At 35.0% G+C, this 21,132-nt stretch overlaps 1 protein-coding gene across 7 annotated transcripts in view; it reads right to left on the bottom strand.

Annotated features, from left to right (window-relative positions):
- SUCO (SUN domain containing ossification factor) overlaps positions 1-21,132 on the bottom strand; it is a 123,558-nt gene that overhangs the window by 35,464 nt on the left and 66,962 nt on the right. For 4 of the 7 annotated variants that reach the window (XR_002825261.1, XM_004384115.3, XM_023738468.1 and 1 more), the window contains 8 exons: positions 17,271-17,378; positions 15,744-15,849; positions 13,425-13,445; positions 13,160-13,215; positions 12,589-12,680; positions 11,454-11,519; positions 906-974; positions 110-200 (listed from right to left, as the gene is read on the bottom strand). Coding sequence is in view for 6 of the 7 variants with exons in the window: in XM_004384115.3 (XP_004384172.1) it covers positions 110-200; positions 906-974; positions 11,454-11,519; positions 12,589-12,680; positions 13,160-13,215; positions 13,425-13,445; positions 15,744-15,849; positions 17,271-17,378 (609 nt within the window). In the remaining variant the exon portion in view is untranslated. The remainder of the gene's footprint in view (positions 1-109; positions 201-905; positions 975-11,453; positions 11,520-12,588; positions 12,681-13,159; positions 13,216-13,424; positions 13,446-15,743; positions 15,850-17,270; positions 17,379-21,132) is intronic. The other 3 variants (XM_023738469.1, XM_023738470.1, XM_023738473.1) reach the window with 2 other exon arrangements.

Genomic DNA, 21,132 nt, shown 5'->3' with positions numbered 1-21,132 from the left:
TTTCTAGAGATAATCATTTCACAAGCAAATCACAAGTACCTTTTTTTGTACTAGTATATTTAGATCTCCATTTTAATAGAACTGTATTTAACATCGCAATATAACTTACTCAGGTGATGGAACAGGAGTTGAAACAGGAGCTGATTCAGGCATTTTAGGTGCAGCTGTGGCAGTGGCATTCTCAGATATACTTTTATTTCCTATTTTAAGAAAGATGCCCACGTTGAGTTCAATTTTATAAAGCTGTACCATGAAAATATTTCACTATAACAAATTACTTTCTCAGGGGAGAAGGAAAAAAGTCAAATAATGTTGCTAGTACAGACTTTTTGAAAAATTAAGTTCTTTTGGAGAAAGTCTGTATAAATTCGCAACTACAAGGACTGCATACTCCTTCTCAGCTTCTCAGATAATTAAAATGAGATGACTATGAATTTTATGTAAATGTACATGATTTACATGCCTTCTAGACACCTGATAGACTAATATTATTAAAGAGAATGAGAGGATATAAATGGGTCATTTTAAGTTTAACTAATAAGGATTTTTAAAAACAAAAAAGGGCAAGACTTTTTTCTTGATAGTGAAGGAAAATGTACTCAAGTACCATTAAGGCATCAAAACCTCAGTGAAGAGATAAGGAAGAAAATCATTTTCTCCTACAGCAGGAAAGAGCCAAAAAACAAATTCATGAGTTTCATATAAACAAGGTCCTTTTCATATTAAAAAAAAAAAAAAAAGAACTTATGAAATTCAAATAAACTATGAATAATAGAAGAAGGTAAGTTCCTTTGGGTCCTTTATTTTTAAATGACAAGTCAAATGCTTGGCTTATTGATTGATTTTTCCACTAAAAAGACCCCTGGAGTATCAACTCTTTAAAGACTCATAAAATGGTTTGGTACCTTCTGTCAGATCTTCAGTTTTTGCTCCCAGAATATTAGCGGCAATATTCACCATATTTAGAATGGCATCTAAAACAAATTTCAATCAGGGGGAAAAAAAAACACCTAAATATCCTCATATAAATTAATATCAGTCAAAAAACCATTTATAATGGTCTTTTTGCATTTTTTTTAAAACAAATTACCTTTTTATTCACCTTTCTATCTTAATCCAATACAGGATACAAATATATTTCACCCAAAAAGTGTAAAGCATAAATCTGAATGTTTATGTTCAGAAGGTATTTTAAATTTAAATATACTATTTTTTATGAAGCTTCCCCAAATATTTTACTAAAACACTGTCTTTAGCATATTATAAAATTCAAGTCTAATTCAACATATAGCCTGTACTGGGACAGGGAAGAAATGGTAGACCAAAATTCATATTTTATAGAAAAGGCTATTTTTCTTTAAAGTTTCTAAGTTAAAAACAAAAAATCTTGAAGAAACAAAAGGTTTCCTAATCAGTGACTACTGCAGGTTTAAAAAAAAAAGATTATGATCCAAAGGGGTGGGGGAGAACCAACCAAACCCGTTGCCACATCTTTTCTCCTGAGGAGTGGCTGGTGGGTTCTAACTGCTGACGTTCTGGTTAGCAATGAATTACTTTAACCACTGTGCCACCAGGGCCCCTTTAAACTTATTTGGTTGGCAGCTGAGCTCTTAACCATTGTACTTCCGGGGCTCTATACTTATTGGCAGCATGGTTAAATGCCAAAATGAAACTGCATAGAATCACTTCTTAGATGACTTTTTAAAAAATCATTGGTGAAAACAGCAATGTTTCGTGGATTATAAAGCACACACATTCTTTTGTGAATAACTGTGCAAGGATGATCACAAACCCACTGAAAACTCAATGTCATCGAGTCGATTCTGACTCATACCAACCCCATAGGGTTTCCAAGGCCATAACTCTCTGTGGAAGCAGACTACCACATCTTTCTCCCGAGCCACTAGTGGTTTCGAACCGCCAACCTTTTGGTTAGCAGTCAATCGCTTTAAGGATGGTCATAGGCCAAATTATTTAAAAGTCAAAGTCATAAAACTCTACCTGTTGTAGACAGAGCAATTTGCATACTTGCTAATAAATCTGCCTCTCTTTCCAAGGAAGATATCTGGATGATGACTAAAAGTGTTACAAACTTCCATATCTACGTAAGTAGCCAAAGATACGTGAGAACTACAAACACAGCAGAACTCCATAAAAAGCTGGTGCTGGGAACAAGGTGGCTTCTTTCCAGTAATGTGATGTAATTACAAAGGACATTAATTACAAGGAATTCCATTCTCAATCTAATCTCAGAAATTCCACTGCAATTAATTCCTCAGTATCATGTATTTCTCATTATAAAATACTAAGATCTGTCAGGGGCTACATAGGTATTTACATCTTAGTCGCCTTTATGAAAGATCCATAAGATTTTCATCATACTTTCAATGGAAAACAGAGATGTAAAAAGCAGGAAAGGATCTGAGGGAGGAAAAGGTAGCACATCAAGAAGTCTGGGACCTGATACATAAACCAGACAAAGACATCACAAGGAAAGAAAACTACAGGTCAGTATCTCTTATGAATATAGATGCAAAAATCCTCAACAGAATACTAGCGAACAGAATCCAACAGCATATTAAAAGAGTCATACACCATGACCAAGTGGGATTTACTCCAGGAACACAGGGATGGTTCAACATTAGAAAATCAATCAACGTAATACACCACATCAATAGAACAAAGGAAAAGAACCACACGATCATCTCTATGGATACAGAAAAAGCATCTGATAAAATACAACACCCTTTCTTGATGAAAACTCTAAAGAAGACAGGAATAGACGGGAAATTCCGCAATATCATTCAGGGGATATATGAAAAGCCAACAGCCAACATTATACTTAATGAAGAAAAACTGGGAGCTTTTCCCTTGAAACTGGAAGCAAGACAAGGGTCCTGCTCTCCCCACTTCTATTCAGTATTACAGAAGTCTTAGCAAGAGCAATAAGGCAAAAAAAAAAAAAGACACAAAAGGTATCCAGACTGGAAAAGAAGATGCAAAATTATCCCTATTTGCAGATGACATGATCCTATATACAAAAAATCCCAAAGAATTCACAAGAAAACTTATAGAGCTAATAGAGGAATTTAGCAAAGTTTAGGCACAAGGTCAAAAAACAAAAATCAGTTGGGTTTCTATACACCAGTAATGAGATACCCAAAAGAGAAATTAGGGAAACAATTCCATTAACAATAGAATCTAAGAAAATAAAATACCTAGGAATAAATCTAACCAGGGATGTGAAGGACTTATACAACGAAAACTATAAAACACTGCTGAAAGAGATTAAAGACTTAAATAAATGGAAAGATCGTCCATGTTCATGGATTGGAAGACTTAATATTGTTAAGATATCAGTACCACACAAAGCAATCTATAGATTCAACACAACTCTGATTAAAATTCCAACAGCCTTCTTTGCAGAAATAGAAAAACCAATCCTCAACTTCATGTGGAATGGCAAGGGGCCCCGAAAAATTGCAATGTTGAAAGAGAAGAACAAAGTAGAAGGACTCACACCTCCCGATTTTAAAACATACTTTGGCTGCTAACCAAAAATGCTGGCAGTTTGAATCCACTAGCCACTCCTTGGAAACCCTATGGGGCAGTTCTATTCTGTCCTGTAGGGTCGCTATGAGTCGGAATCAACTTGATGGCAACAGGTTTGGTTTTTTTATAGCTACAGTAATCAGAACAGCCTGGCACTGGTATAACAATAGACACATAGACCAATGGAACAGAACTGAGAGTCCAGAAATAAACCCACATATATATGGTCAACTAATTTTTGAAAAAGGTGCTAAGTCCATTCTATGGGGAAAGAAGAATCTCTTTACTAAATGGTACTGGGAAAATTGGATCTCCACATGCAGAAAAATGAAATAGGATCATGCCTCACACCATACACAAAAACAAATTAAAAATGGATTAAGGACCTAAATGAGCAAAGTAAAACCACAAAATTCTTAGAACGGGCAGGGGCAATGCTGTCAGGCCTAGCTTTGGATTATCTAGTATAATAACAAAAGCACAAACAGCAAAAGACAAAATAAACAAATGGGACCTCATTAAATTAAAAACTTTTGTTTATCAAAAGACTTTACCAATAAAAGTGAAAAGACAAGCTACCAACTAGGAGAATATCTTTAAAAAACATATATCCAAGAAGAATCTAATAACCAAAATATATATAAAACTTCAACAACTAAGAAAAAGACAACTCAATCATAAAATGGGCAAAGCACTTGAACAGACATATCACAGAAGAGGACATTCAAACGGCCACCAAAAGCATGAAAAAATGCAGTGTCATTACCCATCAGAGAGATGCAAATCAAAACCACCATGAGATGCCATTTCACTCCCACTGGAATGGTTAAGATTAAAAAAAACAGAAAATAACAAATGTTGGTGAGGGTATGGGGAAATTGCAACACTTCTCCTTTACTGCTGGGAATGCAAAACGGTATAGCCATTTTGGAAAACAGTATGGCAGTTTCTCAAAAAACTAAAAATAGAACTACCATACGACCTAGCGATTCCACTCCTAGATATATACCTAAAGACTTGAAAGCAGAGACTTATAAACCGATGTTCATTGCAGCACTATTCACAATAGCCAAAAGGTGGAAACAACCTATGTGCCCACTAACAGAATGGATAAACAAAATGTGGTACATACATACAATGGAAATGCTATTCAGCCAGGAGGAGAAACGAAGCCTTGATACATGCTACAATATGGATGGAGCTTAAAGACATTATGCTCAGTGAAATAAGCCAATCACAAAAGGACAAATACTGTGTGACTTCACTTCTATAAAAAGACAAGAAAAGGCAAATATACAGAGAAGAAAGTTTATTAGTGGTTACCAGGGGCGGGAGGGAGGCAGGAAAGGGGAGTTAACAGTGATGGGAAAAATCGCATTAAAGGTAGGGTTGCACAGCTGATTACTGCAATTGCTGTCAATAAATTGTACACCTATAAAAAGCTGAATTGGAAAAGTTCTGTGATAGATATATTTACAACAACTGAGGCTGCTTATGTACACCCAAACACCTCATGGGATTTGGTTTCTTTGTTTGGAGGTACAGGGTCATGGTTTCATGGGACATCCCAGTTAATTGGCCAAATAACATGTGTAGTGCTTCTGTTCTACCTCCTAGTTCGTTGTGTAATGCCTGGGGTCTTAAGAGTTGCAAGCGGCCATCCAAAGTGCAATAGCTGGTCTCTATTCATCTGGAGCAACAGAGGAAGAAGGAGAGTTAGGAAGAGGAGGATACGGAATGTGTGGTTAATTGCCTCCATGAACAACTGCCTCCTTTGCCATGAGACCAGAAGAACTGGATGGTGCCTGGCTACCATTACTGAACATTTTGATCAAAGATTCCATAAAAGAATCCTGATCAAAAGGGGGGAAATGCAGAACAGAATTTCAAATTCTCATGGACTCCAGGCTTTCTGGAGGCATGAGAGTGTATGAACTCCTGAAACTATTGCCCTGGGATAATCTTTAAACCTTAAACAAAAAATATCCCCTGAAGTCATCTTAAAACCAAACAATTGTTTAGCTTAACTAGTAAAAAAGATCTGCCTTGAGCATTATGCTCTTTTAAGAACTATCTAAACGGGATCAAATTGAAAACAGCCACTGGAAAGATTAGATAGACACATTAAGGGGCAGTGAGTTTATATTATAATGGGGGAGGAACAACCCGGAAAAAAAGCGTGAGAATGGTTGCACAACTCAAAGAATGTAATCAGTATCACTAAATTGTACATGTAGTAATTGTTGAAATGATGTATGTTTTGCTGTGTAGTCTCAACAACAAAATAAATAAAATTTAGAAGGAAAAAAAAAAAAAAGAACTCATTTGACAACCAGAATGGATAATAAGAATGTTGACATATTGTGGAAAATGTAATCAATGTCACTGAATAATCTGTCTAGAAATTTAATGTGAACCTAATGTGCTGTGTAAACTCTCATCAAAAACACAATAAAATATTATTAAAAAAAAAAAAATGGGAGCAAGCCAAGTACTGTTACTTGGAGCTAGTACTGTAAATACATGTTTCAGGGAAGAAAGAAGTAGGACTTTTCAGACTGTTTTAAAGGTTATAGCTAGTTCTTGTGTGCCATCAAGTCGATTCTGACTCATAGTGACCCTACAGGACAGAGTAAAACTGTCCCATAGGGTTTCTTTATGGGAGCAGATTGCCAGGTCTTCTCTCCCATGGAGCCGCTGGTGGGTCTGAAGGGCCAACCTTTCAGTAAGCAGCCGAGCACTTAATCACTGGGCCACCAGTGCTCCTTATAGCTAATAGACAGTTATAATTTTGATCTTCACATAATTTTGTCGTATAACCTAAAAAGCCAGAAAGTAGTGGTACCTTGTTTCCAACCATTAGTGTTACACACAAAAGCTTGATATTTGTGATTTTTTAAAAGTTTAGGGTTATAGGTTAACCTTGCCCTTTGACCTGGCAAAGTGGTATTCATAATCAGAGAAGAGGCCCTGGTTCTTAGGGTGGACTTGAATCTAACCTTTCAATAAGTAGCCAAGAGCTTAACCACTTGTGCCACCTTGAACCTAAATTTTAATACTGTTGTTGTTGATGTTAGGTGCCATCGAGCCGGTTCCAGTTCATAGCAACCCTATGTACAACAGAACAAAACACTGCCTGGTCCTGCACCATCCTCACAATCATTGCTATGCTTGAGCCCATTGTTGCAACCATCTTGAGGGTCTTCCTCTTTTTCGGTGACCCTCTACTTTACCAAGCATGATGTCCTTCTCCAGGGACTGGTCCCTCTGGATAACACGTCCAAAGGACGTGAGATGAAGTCTCACCATCCTCACTTCCAAGGACAACTCTGACTGTATTTCTTCCAAGACGGATTTGTTCGTTCTTCTGGCAGTCCATGGTATATTCAACACTCCTCACCAACACCATAATTCAAAAGCATTAATTCTTCTTTGGTCTTCTTATTTCATCGTCCAGCTTTCACATGCATATGAGGCCAATGAAAACACCATGGCTTCAGTAAGGCTCATTTTAGTCCTTTGCTTTTTAACACTTTAAAGAGGTCTTTTGAAGCAGATCTGCCCAACGCAATGCATCATTTGATTTTCTGACTGCTGCTTCCATGGGCGCTGAGTGTGATCCAAGTAAAATGAAATCCTTGACAACTTCAATCTTTTCTCCATTTATCATGATGTTGCTTATTGGTCCAGTTGTGAGGATTTTTGTTTTCTTTATGTTGAAGTGTAATCCATACTGAAGGCTGTGGTCTTTAATCTTCATCAGTTAAGTGCTTCAAGTCCTCCTCATTTTCAGCAAGCAAGGTTGTGCCATTTGCATATCGCAGGTTGTTAATGAGTCTTCCTCCAATCCTGATGTCCAGCTTCTCGGACTATATGCTCAGCAAAAAGATTGTGTAAGTATGGTGATTTGATTCCTGTGTATTCCATATGGCAAGGTCCATGTGTCTAGTTGCCACTTATGTTGTTGAAAAAAGGTATCTGCAGTGAAGAAGTCATTGCTCTTGCAAAATTCTATCATGCAATCTCTGGCATCATTTCTGTCACCAAGGCCATATTTTCCAACTACCAATCCTTCTTTGTTTCCAACTTTTGTATTCCAATTGCCAGTAATTATCAATGTGTCCACCACATGCCTGTCAGTTTGTCATACTGTGGTGTCTTGTGTGTTGCTGTGCACTGAAAGCTTTGCCACTGGTATTTCAAATACCAGCAGGGTCACCCTTGGTGGATAGGTCTCAGAGGAGCTTCCAGACTAAGACAGACTAGGAAGAAGTACCTGGCAGTCTACTTCTGAAAAAATCAGCCAGTGAAAACTTTATGAATAGTAAGCAGCAGAACGTTGTCTGACAGAGTGCTGGAATATGAGTCCCTCAGGTTTGAAGGTACTCAGAATATGACTGGGAAGAGCTGCCTCCTCAAAGTAGAGTCAACCTTAATGACTGGATGGAGTCAAGCTGTCAGGACATTCATTTACTGATGCGGTATGACTCAAAATGAGAATACAGCTGCAAATGTATAAAGTATGAATCTAGGAAAATTGGGAGTTGTGAAAAATGAAATGGAACACAAAGTTTGATATCCCAGGCATACGTGAGCTGAAAGGGACTGGTACTGGCCATTCTGAATCAATCACATGGTCTACTATGCCAGGAATGATAAATCGAGGAGCAATGGCATCACGTTCATCATCAAAAAGAACACTGCAAGATCTATCCTGAAGTACAATGCTGTCAACGATAGGTTAATATCCATACACCTACAAGAAAAGACCAGTTAATATGACTATTACTCAAACTGATGCACCAACCATAAGGTCAAAGATGAAGAAATTGAAGATTTTTACCAACTTCTGCTCTCTGAAATTGATCACACACTCAATCCAATTTTAATGCTAGCAGCTACAATAAACTATCCCCCCCTCTTTTAAATATTGTTTATTATCATTTCAGGGGCTATTTAGTAACAAAAGCAAAATTTGGCAAATTTCTACTTTCTTAGTCCATCTAACCTCTACGAAAAAATTTTGCTAGGTTCAAAGAACACTGATAAACACAGAGAATAGCCTGTTTTATTTTTTCCTCTTTTGAGAGAAAGCACCAGTGTGAATAGCCATTTCTGACCATGTCTGGTGACATATATTGCCTATTACTACTAACTACTTAGTTGCAAAAAGGGAAAAAAGGGTTTTTAATAAGATTAAAAAAATAGAATTCTGTTTTGGAGATAATGTATAAATACTGAAAGTTAGGAAAAATTAATTAGACAATTCTCAAGCTAATTTAGAAAGTAATAAGGATCATAGTGAAACTTGGACGTTCTAGTCTAAGAGACCAGCTCTTTGGCCTGATTCCACTCTATTATTTATACTTACTTAAAGTTATGCCACCTTGGAGGTGGTAGCTAGGGCAAAAATAGGCCCAGAATCTTCAGAGAAGACTAAAAAAGAACACAGGTATAGAAGGCGTTGGGTCATGTCTACAAGTTTTATGATGGCAAAGTCTTACCACTTCAGCTTCCACTGCCTCTCTGTCTCTGAAACTTTGAAGAGGAAGAGATCCTTTTAAACCCAATTTTCCATACTTAGCTTCAGCTGACACCCTCCACCCAACTTGTTTCACTATACAAACTCTTCTGACACGTAGAACACTGGAAGGTAAATGAATTGCTCTTCCCGATAGCCATAAACAGAAAAATAAATGACATGTCCCAAGAATCATACCTTCAAGGACAAAGATCCAAAAAGTAGGCTCTAAAGAATGTTCTATGTCTAATTAATTAAAATAGTACATTAGTCAGAAAAGTCATTATGAACAGAGAGATATCCTCCATTGAAATACAGCTAGGTTTTTAAAGGTGTCTAGGAGTTAATCCCACCACTTGTCTGTCAGTTTGTTGTACTGTGGTTGCTTGCAGGTTGCCATGATGCTGGAAGCTATGCCACCAGTATTTTAAATACCAGCAGGGTCACACATAGTGGACAAGTTTCAGTGGAACTTCCAGACTAAGAAAGATTAGGAAGAAAGGTCTGGAGATCTACTTCCGAAAATTAGCCAGTGAAAACCATATGGATCACAACAGAATATTGTCCAATACAGTGCTGAAAGATGAGACTTCTAAACTGGAAGGCACTCAAAGTAACAGCAGCCACAACAATGGACTCAAGCATATCAACAATAGTGAAGACGGCACCGGACCAGGCAACATTTCATTCTGCTGTACATGGGGCCACTATGAGTTGCAACAGCAGCTAACAACAACAAAAGGAATTAATCACATAAGAAGACAGAAAAAGGAAACCCAGAGCATGAGCAGCAGTTTTCTGTATCTAAAAGCATAGTAAGGCATGAGTTCCCTAAGGTGCTCTCTACTTTTCAGTAACCACCAGAAGCTGGAGATATTTTAGTCTTGGGCTATTTTCTGACCCCCAAAAATGATGCTTCCTCACAGTCAATTTAGCATTATTCAGCTATGCAAGTGGTAGAATGATGACTATTACTTGACATGTAGAACTGTTTAATACAAATTTAAGGACACAAACAACAGTATTAATACACAGATAAAATTGCATAATTCCTTTCACTCCCAAAAAACTATACCCCACAGCAGTGAATAAGGCATTTATTTTTATACCATGATCAACTACATAGCTAGGAATCCTATTTAAAAGTAGGAACTAACATCTAAAAAGTCAGATGCCCAGCAATAAACACTGAGCTGATACATAATAAAGTGAAATGTTACATAAAATAATTTTCCTTATGAAGGTATTTTTAACACTCTTCTGCCCATCCCTTAAAAAGTCCACTGAAGTTCAAAGTCCTCTGTGGATGGGAAAAGGGGAAGGAAGACAAGATAGAAAGAAAGAGAAGTAACTCTTAAGTCCATGTAATGTGGCTATACGAAATACCAGGCTAAGTACATGCACTACTGGTCAAGCATTTTAAAAAGTTATAAAATCAATGTTCACAGTGAGACTGAGATTTAAGCAATTCAATTCACTAAGAGCAACAAGGAAAATGCATGAGCAACAAGTCATCAATCCTATTAATAAATTTATTTTTTAAATTCAATTATTAATCTCCAAATAAAGAGAAAAACCCTGCCAATTTCAGGAATAACCAAAAATAATAAACACATTAAAATATACCTACACACACTCTAATAATAAAGCACCAGTTGGTAATGGTCTTGCCAACAGACTCCTTACCTAGACTACCACTAGGCTCACATACTAAGTTGGAATGCCAACAACAAACTAAACTGCTAGTATCCTAGCCATTGTTTCTTGGTTTTACAAAGACTATATTCTTATTATTACTATTATTGTTTTGTTACTCATTATTACGGATAAGGATAGCCTTTATATTTTAAAATAGGAAACTAACCATATCCATAAATTAACAAATCCTCATTTGCTAGGGTTTCACTTGGCATACCAGCCTTGAAACTCTCATTCAAACTCCTTTCCCATGCAGTATATGATTACCCAAATACTCCCAACATATGGTCTAAAAAACCAAAAACCAAACCTGGTGCCATTGAGTCAATTCCAAGTCTAGGACCTCTTTAATAATTCTTTCCTCAAATAAATTCATATCCCTCACTTCTCTATTATAAGGCAGATTTTGCCTCAAAAATTGAGTGCTTAATTGAAAAAGAAAAACCACCTTTACTATGCTTCCATTTTTCCCTCTCCTCTCTCTCTTCATCCTCTCTTCCTATTTTATTTCCACAGAAATACTTTTCAAAATCTCTGATTTCAAATGAACGTATAACATTGGAAGTGGGAACCTCCTAAATTATACAACAAAATGTCCATGTATGTCAAAATGAAAAAGCTTAGAAACATTTTAATAGTAGACTACCCAATACCAATTATAGAAAAATCCTAAAATACTCACTTGTAGCAGAACCAAGAAGATTTTTTGAGGATTTATCCTCCCCAGTATTATAATCTAGTGGATAATCTGTTTAAAGAGAAAATGAAAGTAATTACATTAAGACCTATCTCCAATAATAACCTTTTAAAAGCTCCAATTATGTCCTCTCAAAGTCAGCTGGCATTTATAACATATTTTTGTAATATTAATAAGACATCTAAAACATGTTCACAAAGAGAAAATGAGATTCAGAAGTCATTTAATACAAAGACGTAAATCAAGGAAAAGAATTCTGCTGCTTACCCAAAACTTTAACCACATTACATGACTTTTATTCAAGCTTTCAATGTATTATACCAACCCCTAGCAAACATCTACACAATGATGGGAAAACTAGGTTAGGGAAAATTTAGAATGGTTAAAACCAAAATAAGACATCTTAAAATAAAGACCCGACAAAGCAGAAATGGAGAGTGTCATAAAATCTTCTCCTTCCCCTTCACGCTCATAGGATTTTCTCAAAGGCTCAGCCCTCAATGAGCTTGTTCTTAGGTTCAGTGCAAATCAAAGGAATTAATGCCCAATTCTACTATTTCAGTTACTTTTATGAGTTTAACAGGGTTTTGGGCCTGGCATAAGGAAATAATCATAGCACTGATGTTATGGAAATGGGTTCCCAGTTACAAATAACTGATTGATAAACTTAGAATATAACTAAATGTACAAAGTAAAGAATCATATTGAAAGACAGGTTTAAGGAAAAGCTGGTATTAGGGTTAAAAACAACAAATCAAACTAATGCCTAGAGATAATCACACTGATTTTTTTAAATGACGTATACTTACCCATTACTATTAGAATTATTTTAAAAAGCAAAAGACATACATAATAGTCACCTGTTTTAAAGTTACTTACCATAAACCAAAAAAAACAACCCCAAAAACAAAAATCCACTGCCGTCAAGTCAATTCCGACTCATAACGATCCTATAGGACAGAGTACAACTGCCCCATAGAGTTTTCAAGGCTGTAAATCTTTACAGAAGCAGACTGGCACATCTTTCTCCCACGGAGCAGCTGGTGGGTTCGAACTGCTGACCTTTTGGTTAGCAGCTGAGCGCTTTAACCCCTGCACCGCCAGGGCTCCTTTTACTTACCATAGTCCTCATCAAATAGTTCTTGACGTTCTGACTGATACTGGGAATCAGCAATCTCTTCATATTCTTCCACCATGCTAGTACCAAACACCCTATGAAAAATAATTTCATTAAAGACTTTCAAATTGAAACAATTCCTCTTTTCATATTAAATGATAAAACAGATCAACTTGGGTCATGTTTTAAGGGACATTAGTTTTTGGATTCCAAAATAATGACTGCTCCTTATATTGCAGTCGTCCACTGTTTCTATTAAAATGTAAAATTAATCTTTGAGGCACTTAAAAATATAATGACCAAGTTTTTATATCAGTCTAAAATATTTCTATATTTTATCATCTTAGCAAAACAGGAAGCACACTAAACATATAAAATGAAGGTTATGTTTTCTTAACAAAGTAAATTTTGACATTTCTCTAAAATGCATTCAAGACAAAAAATGGTTACCAGCTTTACTTCTATGGTATTAAACTCATATAATAGAAAATTATTTCTTCATTTTAAATATAGTAGGATTTTCACATACACATTTTTAAAAACCATTCAGTAAATACATTTTGCTCTGTATTACCTTATGAGGCTTAATGGACAAAAGTGTTCTGATCCAAAATGTGATATAAACTCCACCTAAAGAATGAAAGCACATGAAACGGAAAGCCAACACAGCACATCTGAGATTACTTAAGACTACACATCAGCTTTTTTTTCATTATAACATTTCTAAAACTAAAGTCCTCATTTCCCCAGAAAGCAATACTTGTAAAGTTTTGCTTTCTTCCCATGCATTAATATGTCATGCCCTGTTATTCAATATTGCAAAAGAGAAGGTTGCTAACCTTTATGTACTTGATGAACATCTGAAGCAAGAGAAAGGAAAAGAAAATCAGCTCAAAAGTTTGGATAACATGCCATAAGCAACTTTAAATATTTTTAAATTATATTGTACAATTAAAGTATAGACAGCAATGTACTGTGATGGATAACATTGTAATATTCTTAAGTCTTTGCAGAAATCAAAGCAGTGATCTAAATTTTTACCATCACAACCAGAAGGTAAACTCTAAATAACTGTATTGAAATAAATTAGCTTTAAAGTTATTGAATGAACCTGGTAACGCATTGGTTAACACGCTCAGCTGCTAACTGAAAGGTTGGCAGTTTGAACCCACCAGCCACTTCACGGGATAAAATGGTAGCAGTCTGCCCCCGTAAAGATTACATCCTGGGAAACCCTACAGGGCAGTTCTACTCTGTCCTGTAGGGTCACTATGAGTCAGAATCATCTTGATGATGACAAGTATTTTTTTTGGTGGGGAAAGGGGCACTAAAGCTATTAGGTCAAATGACCTCTAATTCACTGCTAATATTTTACGTATCTGATACATATAAATGCATTCTAAAACCAACTAATTAACAGTACCTAGAAATAACCTCTGGTTTATTTCATTGGTTCTTACATAAAATACATAAAATATTAGCAGTGAATCAGAGGTCATTTGACTTAATAGCTTTAGCGCCCCCCACCAAAAAAAGAAATAACCTGTGCTTAATATTACTTTAAATATTGTAAGCATGTATCATGTATATACCTATACATGAATTTATTGATACGTATATGGATATACATCTATGTATATGCATACTGATAAAAAATTAACTGGCATAATATGAAACATCTATACTTGTACAACATTGTATACAAGTTGTTTCAGGGACAGCATGAATTTTTGATATGGTATGTTACTTCAAGTATAACCTACAAAATTGAAAGATATGTAATATCAATCTACTTAAAACATAAGGCATTAAAAAGTAGTTTGTAGACTTGGGATTTAGTTCTTTTGGAATAAGAAAAATCCAAGTAAAAGCATATTAAACTTATCACTATAAAATGAGAATCAGAAGTAAATGTTTTTTGTTTTTTAGACTCAATTGTACCAAAGAGGGCTTTTTATAAAACCAATCAACACCAAAATGCTCTATAGCCTCCCAGCATAAAAAGGACAAGGTAGGGAGTTTTAATATGGCATTTTGCATGCCACTGATAAAACATTCTTCCATTATTAATAAAGTAGATGGTATAAAGAATGATTCTCAGAACTATTTAGTAACATGTGAACTACCTTAACTGTAAAATTAAATACAACTGTATCACCTGGCAAATAATTTTTAATATTTTTTTCCCCACAGGATAGAAACTGTACCCTCTCTATACAAATGATCATTAATTTTCAGTACTCACTTAAAAAGAAACTGAAAATATATCTTCATTTTTCTGAACACTGTTGAATCATTAACTGAGAATATCGACTATATTTTTAAAATATAATTTAGCATTTTTATACTTAGACTAGGAATATTACAAGTTTATCCATTTATAAAAACCAATTTAGTACATGCTTTAAAAAGATATAGACAGTAAAATCCAAGAAGACAATTAGATAGCTATGAGTTCTCATATTTAAAGAAGAAAAAGAAGATAGAGCTGCTGCCATTCCAAAAGGTCTTACTATCAACACAGTCGTATTTTAAGGTGTTGTTATTATTTTAAAGAAAAGGGGAGGGGTGCAGAAACTTTTTCTATTTTGTCTAAATCCAATTCAGTACCTATAATTCCACTTAATTTGTTGATGGAGGAAGCAGAAGGGAATACAGAATATAAATGTTTAAAAGTTTATTTTATTTGAAACTGGTATTTTAACAGAATATTTCACTTGATTATACAAAGGACAAAAGCCCATTGATGATAATGCCAGATAATTGGATATTAAAACAAATTATCCAAGAATCATATTCTAATAAGAAATCAGATCTGTTTTAAAGATTTTCGTGATTAACAATGATTTAGGTTTCAAAACAGAAATACAATACTATAAAGATGACATCTGACATAAAGACTCAAAAAAAAAAAAAAACCTAAGTCATAATTTGGAATTTCATCAGAGCCACAAATAACAAAAACACAGGCCTAGATTTCCAATTATTGAAAAGGGGCTGTATTAATATTTGTCTTATGAAATAATATATCCAAGTAAGAACTATCTTACTAAATGGTACATGGCAGTACATTTCCTCTTACTTGTTCTGATTTATAAAAGGATGAATGGCAGGTATGTATGCATTAGAGAACATAGTCCTGTATGTGTAAACATTACCTTCACATATTTTGCATACATCTGTTCATCTAAAGGGAAACTCTGCACATTCCGCTCATCTCTACCATGGAAAGTACCCAGCTTAATCCATTTATTTATGGGATATCTAGAAAATATAAGACAGATATATTCTTTTTTTTTAAATCATAAACCATATATCGAGAGGTTCCATCACATCTTCAAAATGTATTCTGTATATATTTTCTCCCTTTCAGGCAAACATACTGATCTAACACAATTTAAACATGACAGGTCCTTGAGTTAAATAAATGCTTTTTGTTCCCCCAACTAAACACTGATAGGTTCCTCTTTACTAGGAAGGAAGACTTTGAAAAATCACACCACTATCAACTACAAGGGAGTACAAGAAGAAGCAAAAGCTGGACCAGAGCCATCTCTTGGTGTCTGCAGGGCTTCCAAGTGAGCTGGAGGTTTTAAACAGAAAATAACCAAGAGATTGTCTTGGCAAAAGGAAGCATGACTCTTCATATACTGAAGAGTATATATAAACACAAGTGTTGATGGAAAAATAAACAGAAAAAAAACATTGTAAAATAGACATTGTCTGTCAGGGCTCGCTTCGTCTATTTGGCACATGGGAAAATTGCAGCTTAGAGAAAAGGAAGCAATCTGAGGAAGGCTAGTGGCAGAAAAAGGAACAGAATTCTCAAAAGGGTCTTGAGAACTGATTTCAAAAACTAAAGGCAACGCTGAGTGTGGGGTGAGAGAAGAAACACCTTGGAAAAACTGTTAATGATCAATGATAGAAGAACGGTTAACTAAATAATGGTGTCCTACATGGCATATTGTGGGCACTCAAAAAGTACTTATGGAATGAATAAACATCTCCCCTGGGGAAAAATATTAGGTACTCATCAAAAATGTGTGATTAAAACAAAGGGACAGTCTCAGGATGTAAAGAAGTAAAAACTAAATAATTTCTTGTAGAATTAATAAATAAATACATAGGAAAGACCAAAAGGAATGACAACAATAATAATCTTTGGTCAATAGGATTGTGGTTCTCTTCCAAATTCTTTACAATGTATATTTCTTTTATCACCACCCAGGCACACAAAAAAAGGTTTCAAAATCTATTTTAACAAAAGTATACCTCATGATATAAAATGAAGCACTTGTTTGTTCTTAACAACTTTGTAAAGAAATATTTAGATGCAATACAGCGTAATGATTAAAAATAAGGGCTTAGAAGTTACACAGGTCTAGATTTGAATTTTAGCTCTTCCACTCACTAGTCATGTGACCTAGACAAGCTACTTAACCTCTCCTTGTCTGCTTCTTCATCTTATAAGTGAATAATATCACATGGCTGTTGTAAGCATTATATGAGTTAATGAAAGTAAGGAGCTTAACAAGTGCCTACCCTACAGTGGTACTATTACTACTATTATAAACTGATACATTAAAAGAAAAAATAAAATGACTGAAGCTAAGAGCGACCCATTCTTAAAATTTTTATTCTGGAGATCTAACACAGATCCTATAGAAACCAGATTTAGAATTTACCTGTCACTGATAGAAACCAGAAAATCTTTAGGAGTAGAAGAAAATAATTCATAATTTGCAATATCAAGCTGTTTTACTTGAATTGGTTCACAAAGTTCAATAACAAACCTTGAAAAAGAACACAAGACAATTATTTAGATAAACCAACCAAAATTACAGTTTGTATTAAACATGACATTGAATAGTATGCATAACCGAGACTTCTGTTAAAAGTTAACTCATTAAAATATAAGGAAAGGGGATGTGCAGCCTGGGTTATCCACAGGGAACACCTTTAAGTATCTCCATAACATATCACCAGTAGGAGGGAAAAAACACCTATAAATAAAACAAGATATTCATTTTGCCCTAAAAAACTTACTCAACTAAACTAAAAAACTTACTTTTTAATGACAAAGCTCATTCTTGGAGAAGGAACGGTGTCACTAGGAACAGCTTAGTGATAGTGTGAACTGACTAGTCTCAAGGTAGCTTGGCATATATCATCTTTAAAAGGTACAACAGCCTTTGATTTAGCAAAACACCTTCAGAATTTTATCCTAAGGACAAGTGGCTCCAGATGTCTACCCTCGTATCTACATTTTGCTATTATTGAAAGCACAGTTTATAAGGGGGAGGAGGGAAAGTCAATCTGAATGTACAGCATAGAGGATTGATTAAATAAAGTATGGTCCACCTAGACAAGGAAATACCAAGCAGCCATTAAAAATGCTACTAGAAACTAGATTCCATTTATATAAAAATCTAGAAAATGTAAACTAATTTATAGCAACAGAAAGCAGACCTATATTGCTGGGGCAGGGAGGTTGGGAGCAAGAAATTACAAAACAGCACAAGCAAACTTCTGGAGGGGATGGATATGTTCACTGTCTTGATTGTGGTGATGGTTTCACAGGTGTATAAATGTTAAAACTTACTAAATTGTACACTTTGATATGTTGCAGTTTATTGCATGAGCACTTTATTGTATGTCAAATATACTTCAATAAAGCTGTTATTAAAAATGATCTAGAGACTTACATTTATTGAAATGGAAAAATGCCACAAAATCACTGCTTAGAAAAAAAATTAAAAATATGGTTCCATGTGTGTAAAACAAAACTGTATTTAAGATGACACTTGCGGAAAAGAAATACTTTTATGACATCTAACACTTTAATCAATGTTTAATGATTGTATCAAATGAGAGTATAAAGACAATTAAATGTTAAATAAGTCAAAAAGCATTAAAAATAACATTGTGTTTAATCTTGGATAGAAAAGAACCATGGTCCAGAAGATGGTATAAACAATCAGGTTTCAGGACAGGCTTGTAATGAAAAGCAAACTAGTAATTGCTGAACGCTTGCTCTGGGTCAGATGCCATTTTAGTGATGGTCCATCCATTCTTTTATTTAATTCTCATAAGTGCAGGGATATTATCTCCATTTTATAGAATCATTTGATAAATACTTACTAACTGCCTACCCCACATTCTTCCCTTCTTTCTTTTAGTAACAGAACCCTCAAGATGTAGCTAAGCATACGCGCACCCATCAAAGAATGTATTTCTCAGCCTTGGCCATGTTACTTAGTTCTGGGTGATAAGATGTGAGCAGAAGTACACTTTCCAGGTCAAGCCCTTAAAAGGAAACTGCTAGCCCTCTGTTGGCTTGCTCCCACCTTACAAGCTGAAATGAGGACGTGGCAGGAATAAATTATCTCTGTAATGCAGGCAGGGGCACCACCTTAGGGAACGGCAAAGAAACAGGACAGACGGTATGTGGGCCCTTTGACTTGCTCTGTGTTACAGAGCAGCCCTACACCTCTGCTTTCACCTACCAGCTCGGGCTCTTACGTCAGAGAAAATTAAACTTCTTATTTAAACCAGTTATTTGGTCTGTTAAGGAAGCACAATCAAAAGTCCTAACTAATAGTCATTTAGCCAATAAGTAGTGCAGCCAGACTTATATTCTTCTAATCTGGCACACACTCTTCCAGAATAAATGAAAAGGAGGTACATTATCCAACTCATTGTATAAGAACCGTATAACTTAATAGCAAAACAACACAAAAAACAACCAAACAAAAAACACACACAAAAAGAAAGTTAAACAAATCTCAATATAGATCCTAAAAACTTTAGCAAACCATATACAAATGATCATCACCAAGTTTGTATTTATCCCAGGAATTCAAGAATGATATATCATTTGATAATTTATAAATGGGATTCCTCACATTAATAAACTAAAAAGAGGAAAAGCAAATAACCAAGAGATGCACAAAAAGCATCTGATAAACTGATTTAAAAAATAAAAAATTCTTGACAAACCAACAAAATGGAACTTTCTTAACAAAGAACAGCTACAAAAAATCACATTTAATGTTCAAGGTCAAAAGCATTGTTTTCAAATTAAAGACTATGATGACATTGCCTACTATCACTGTTTTCTAGTCAATAATTTTCTCAAGGGCCTCGTCAGGTTGTTACAGCAAAAAAATAAAAATATATGTCATTACAGAAAATCTTTAAAAATAATTTTATTAAAAGACATTAAAGACAAATAAATATACCTTATTTTATAGATAAGAAAACTCAATATTGGAAAGTCATCTAAAAATTCAATTCCAATCAAAATCCCAGTATGCTATTTGGGGAACTCAACAGGATAAGTCTGAAGTGTGTAAGAAAAAGTAAAGGCAGGAGAATAGCCAAGTCAGTCCCAAAGAAAAATAAGGGGCAAAATCTTGCCCTACAAGATAATAAGATGCATAAAGCCAAAGAAAGAGTGCTGTTACTGCAGGCAATGATACACTGACCAATGGAACAAAGAGTACAGAAACAAACCCATGCATATATAATGAAACTTTGATAAAAGGAGCCCGAAAAATTGGCAGAGTACGAACTACTGAGTAAACAATTAGATAAATTTTTAAAAAGGGAAGCAGGTGGGAATGAGTCCACCCTGCATACCACATAAAAAACAACCCCAAAGAGATTAAAAACCTAAATGTGAAGTACAAAATTATTCAGGTTTAGAGAAAACGTAAGATAATATCTTTATGACCTCAGACGGGGCAATCGCTAATAAAAAACCAAAAAAAAAAAGACAATTCTCTATAAGACAGATAAATTCACCTATATTAAAATTACAATAGTTTCTAGTCATCAAAAGACACTATAAAGAAATTTAAAGGACAATCCACAAACTGGAGAAAATATGTGCAACATTTATTACCCCTATCAAGAGTGTCATATTCAAGATAAACTGTTAAGCTGTATCCAGTCTACAAGATAAACTACTAGCTACATCACCTCTAGACTTCTACTAGAGAATAAGAAATTGACAAACATCTCAATAGAAAACAGAGAAGACGATGAGATAAGCATTTCAGAAGAGAGGAAAAACTGAATGGCAAATAGACAGGAAAATATGCACAATCTCATTAGCGATCAGGAACTGATATAAACTCTACAGCAGCAGAGATCTCAGTCTATCTTGTGAAGCAATCTCATTCCACCACCAGCATCATCACATAACATGTGCTCAGTAAACATTAAATGAATGAATGGATAGGTAAATTTAATATCCTAAAATGTCAATTATCCTGAAATTCATCTACAGACTCCAAATAAATTCCATACAATTCGAGCAAAAATGCCAGCAGGATTTTTTGTGCAACTTGACAGGATGATTCTAAAATTTAAAACAAAAAACAAAGGGACAGGACTTCCGGCAAGATGGTGCTCTAGGCAGAAACACCACGCTGTCCCTCCAAAACAAAGATCCGAAAAACTAAGCCAAACAGAGAATCAACAATCCTGAAACCCTAGAACATCAAATGAAGAGATAAAGAACTCAGCCGAACACCAAACGGA

Source organism: Trichechus manatus, unplaced genomic scaffold, assembly GCF_000243295.1.
Source record: "Trichechus manatus latirostris isolate Lorelei unplaced genomic scaffold, TriManLat1.0 scaffold00117, whole genome shotgun sequence".
Classification (NCBI taxonomy): domain Eukaryota; kingdom Metazoa; phylum Chordata; class Mammalia; order Sirenia; family Trichechidae; genus Trichechus; species Trichechus manatus.
The sequence above is the reverse complement of the archived record's forward strand: the minus strand, read 5'-3'. Positions and strand labels throughout refer to the sequence as shown.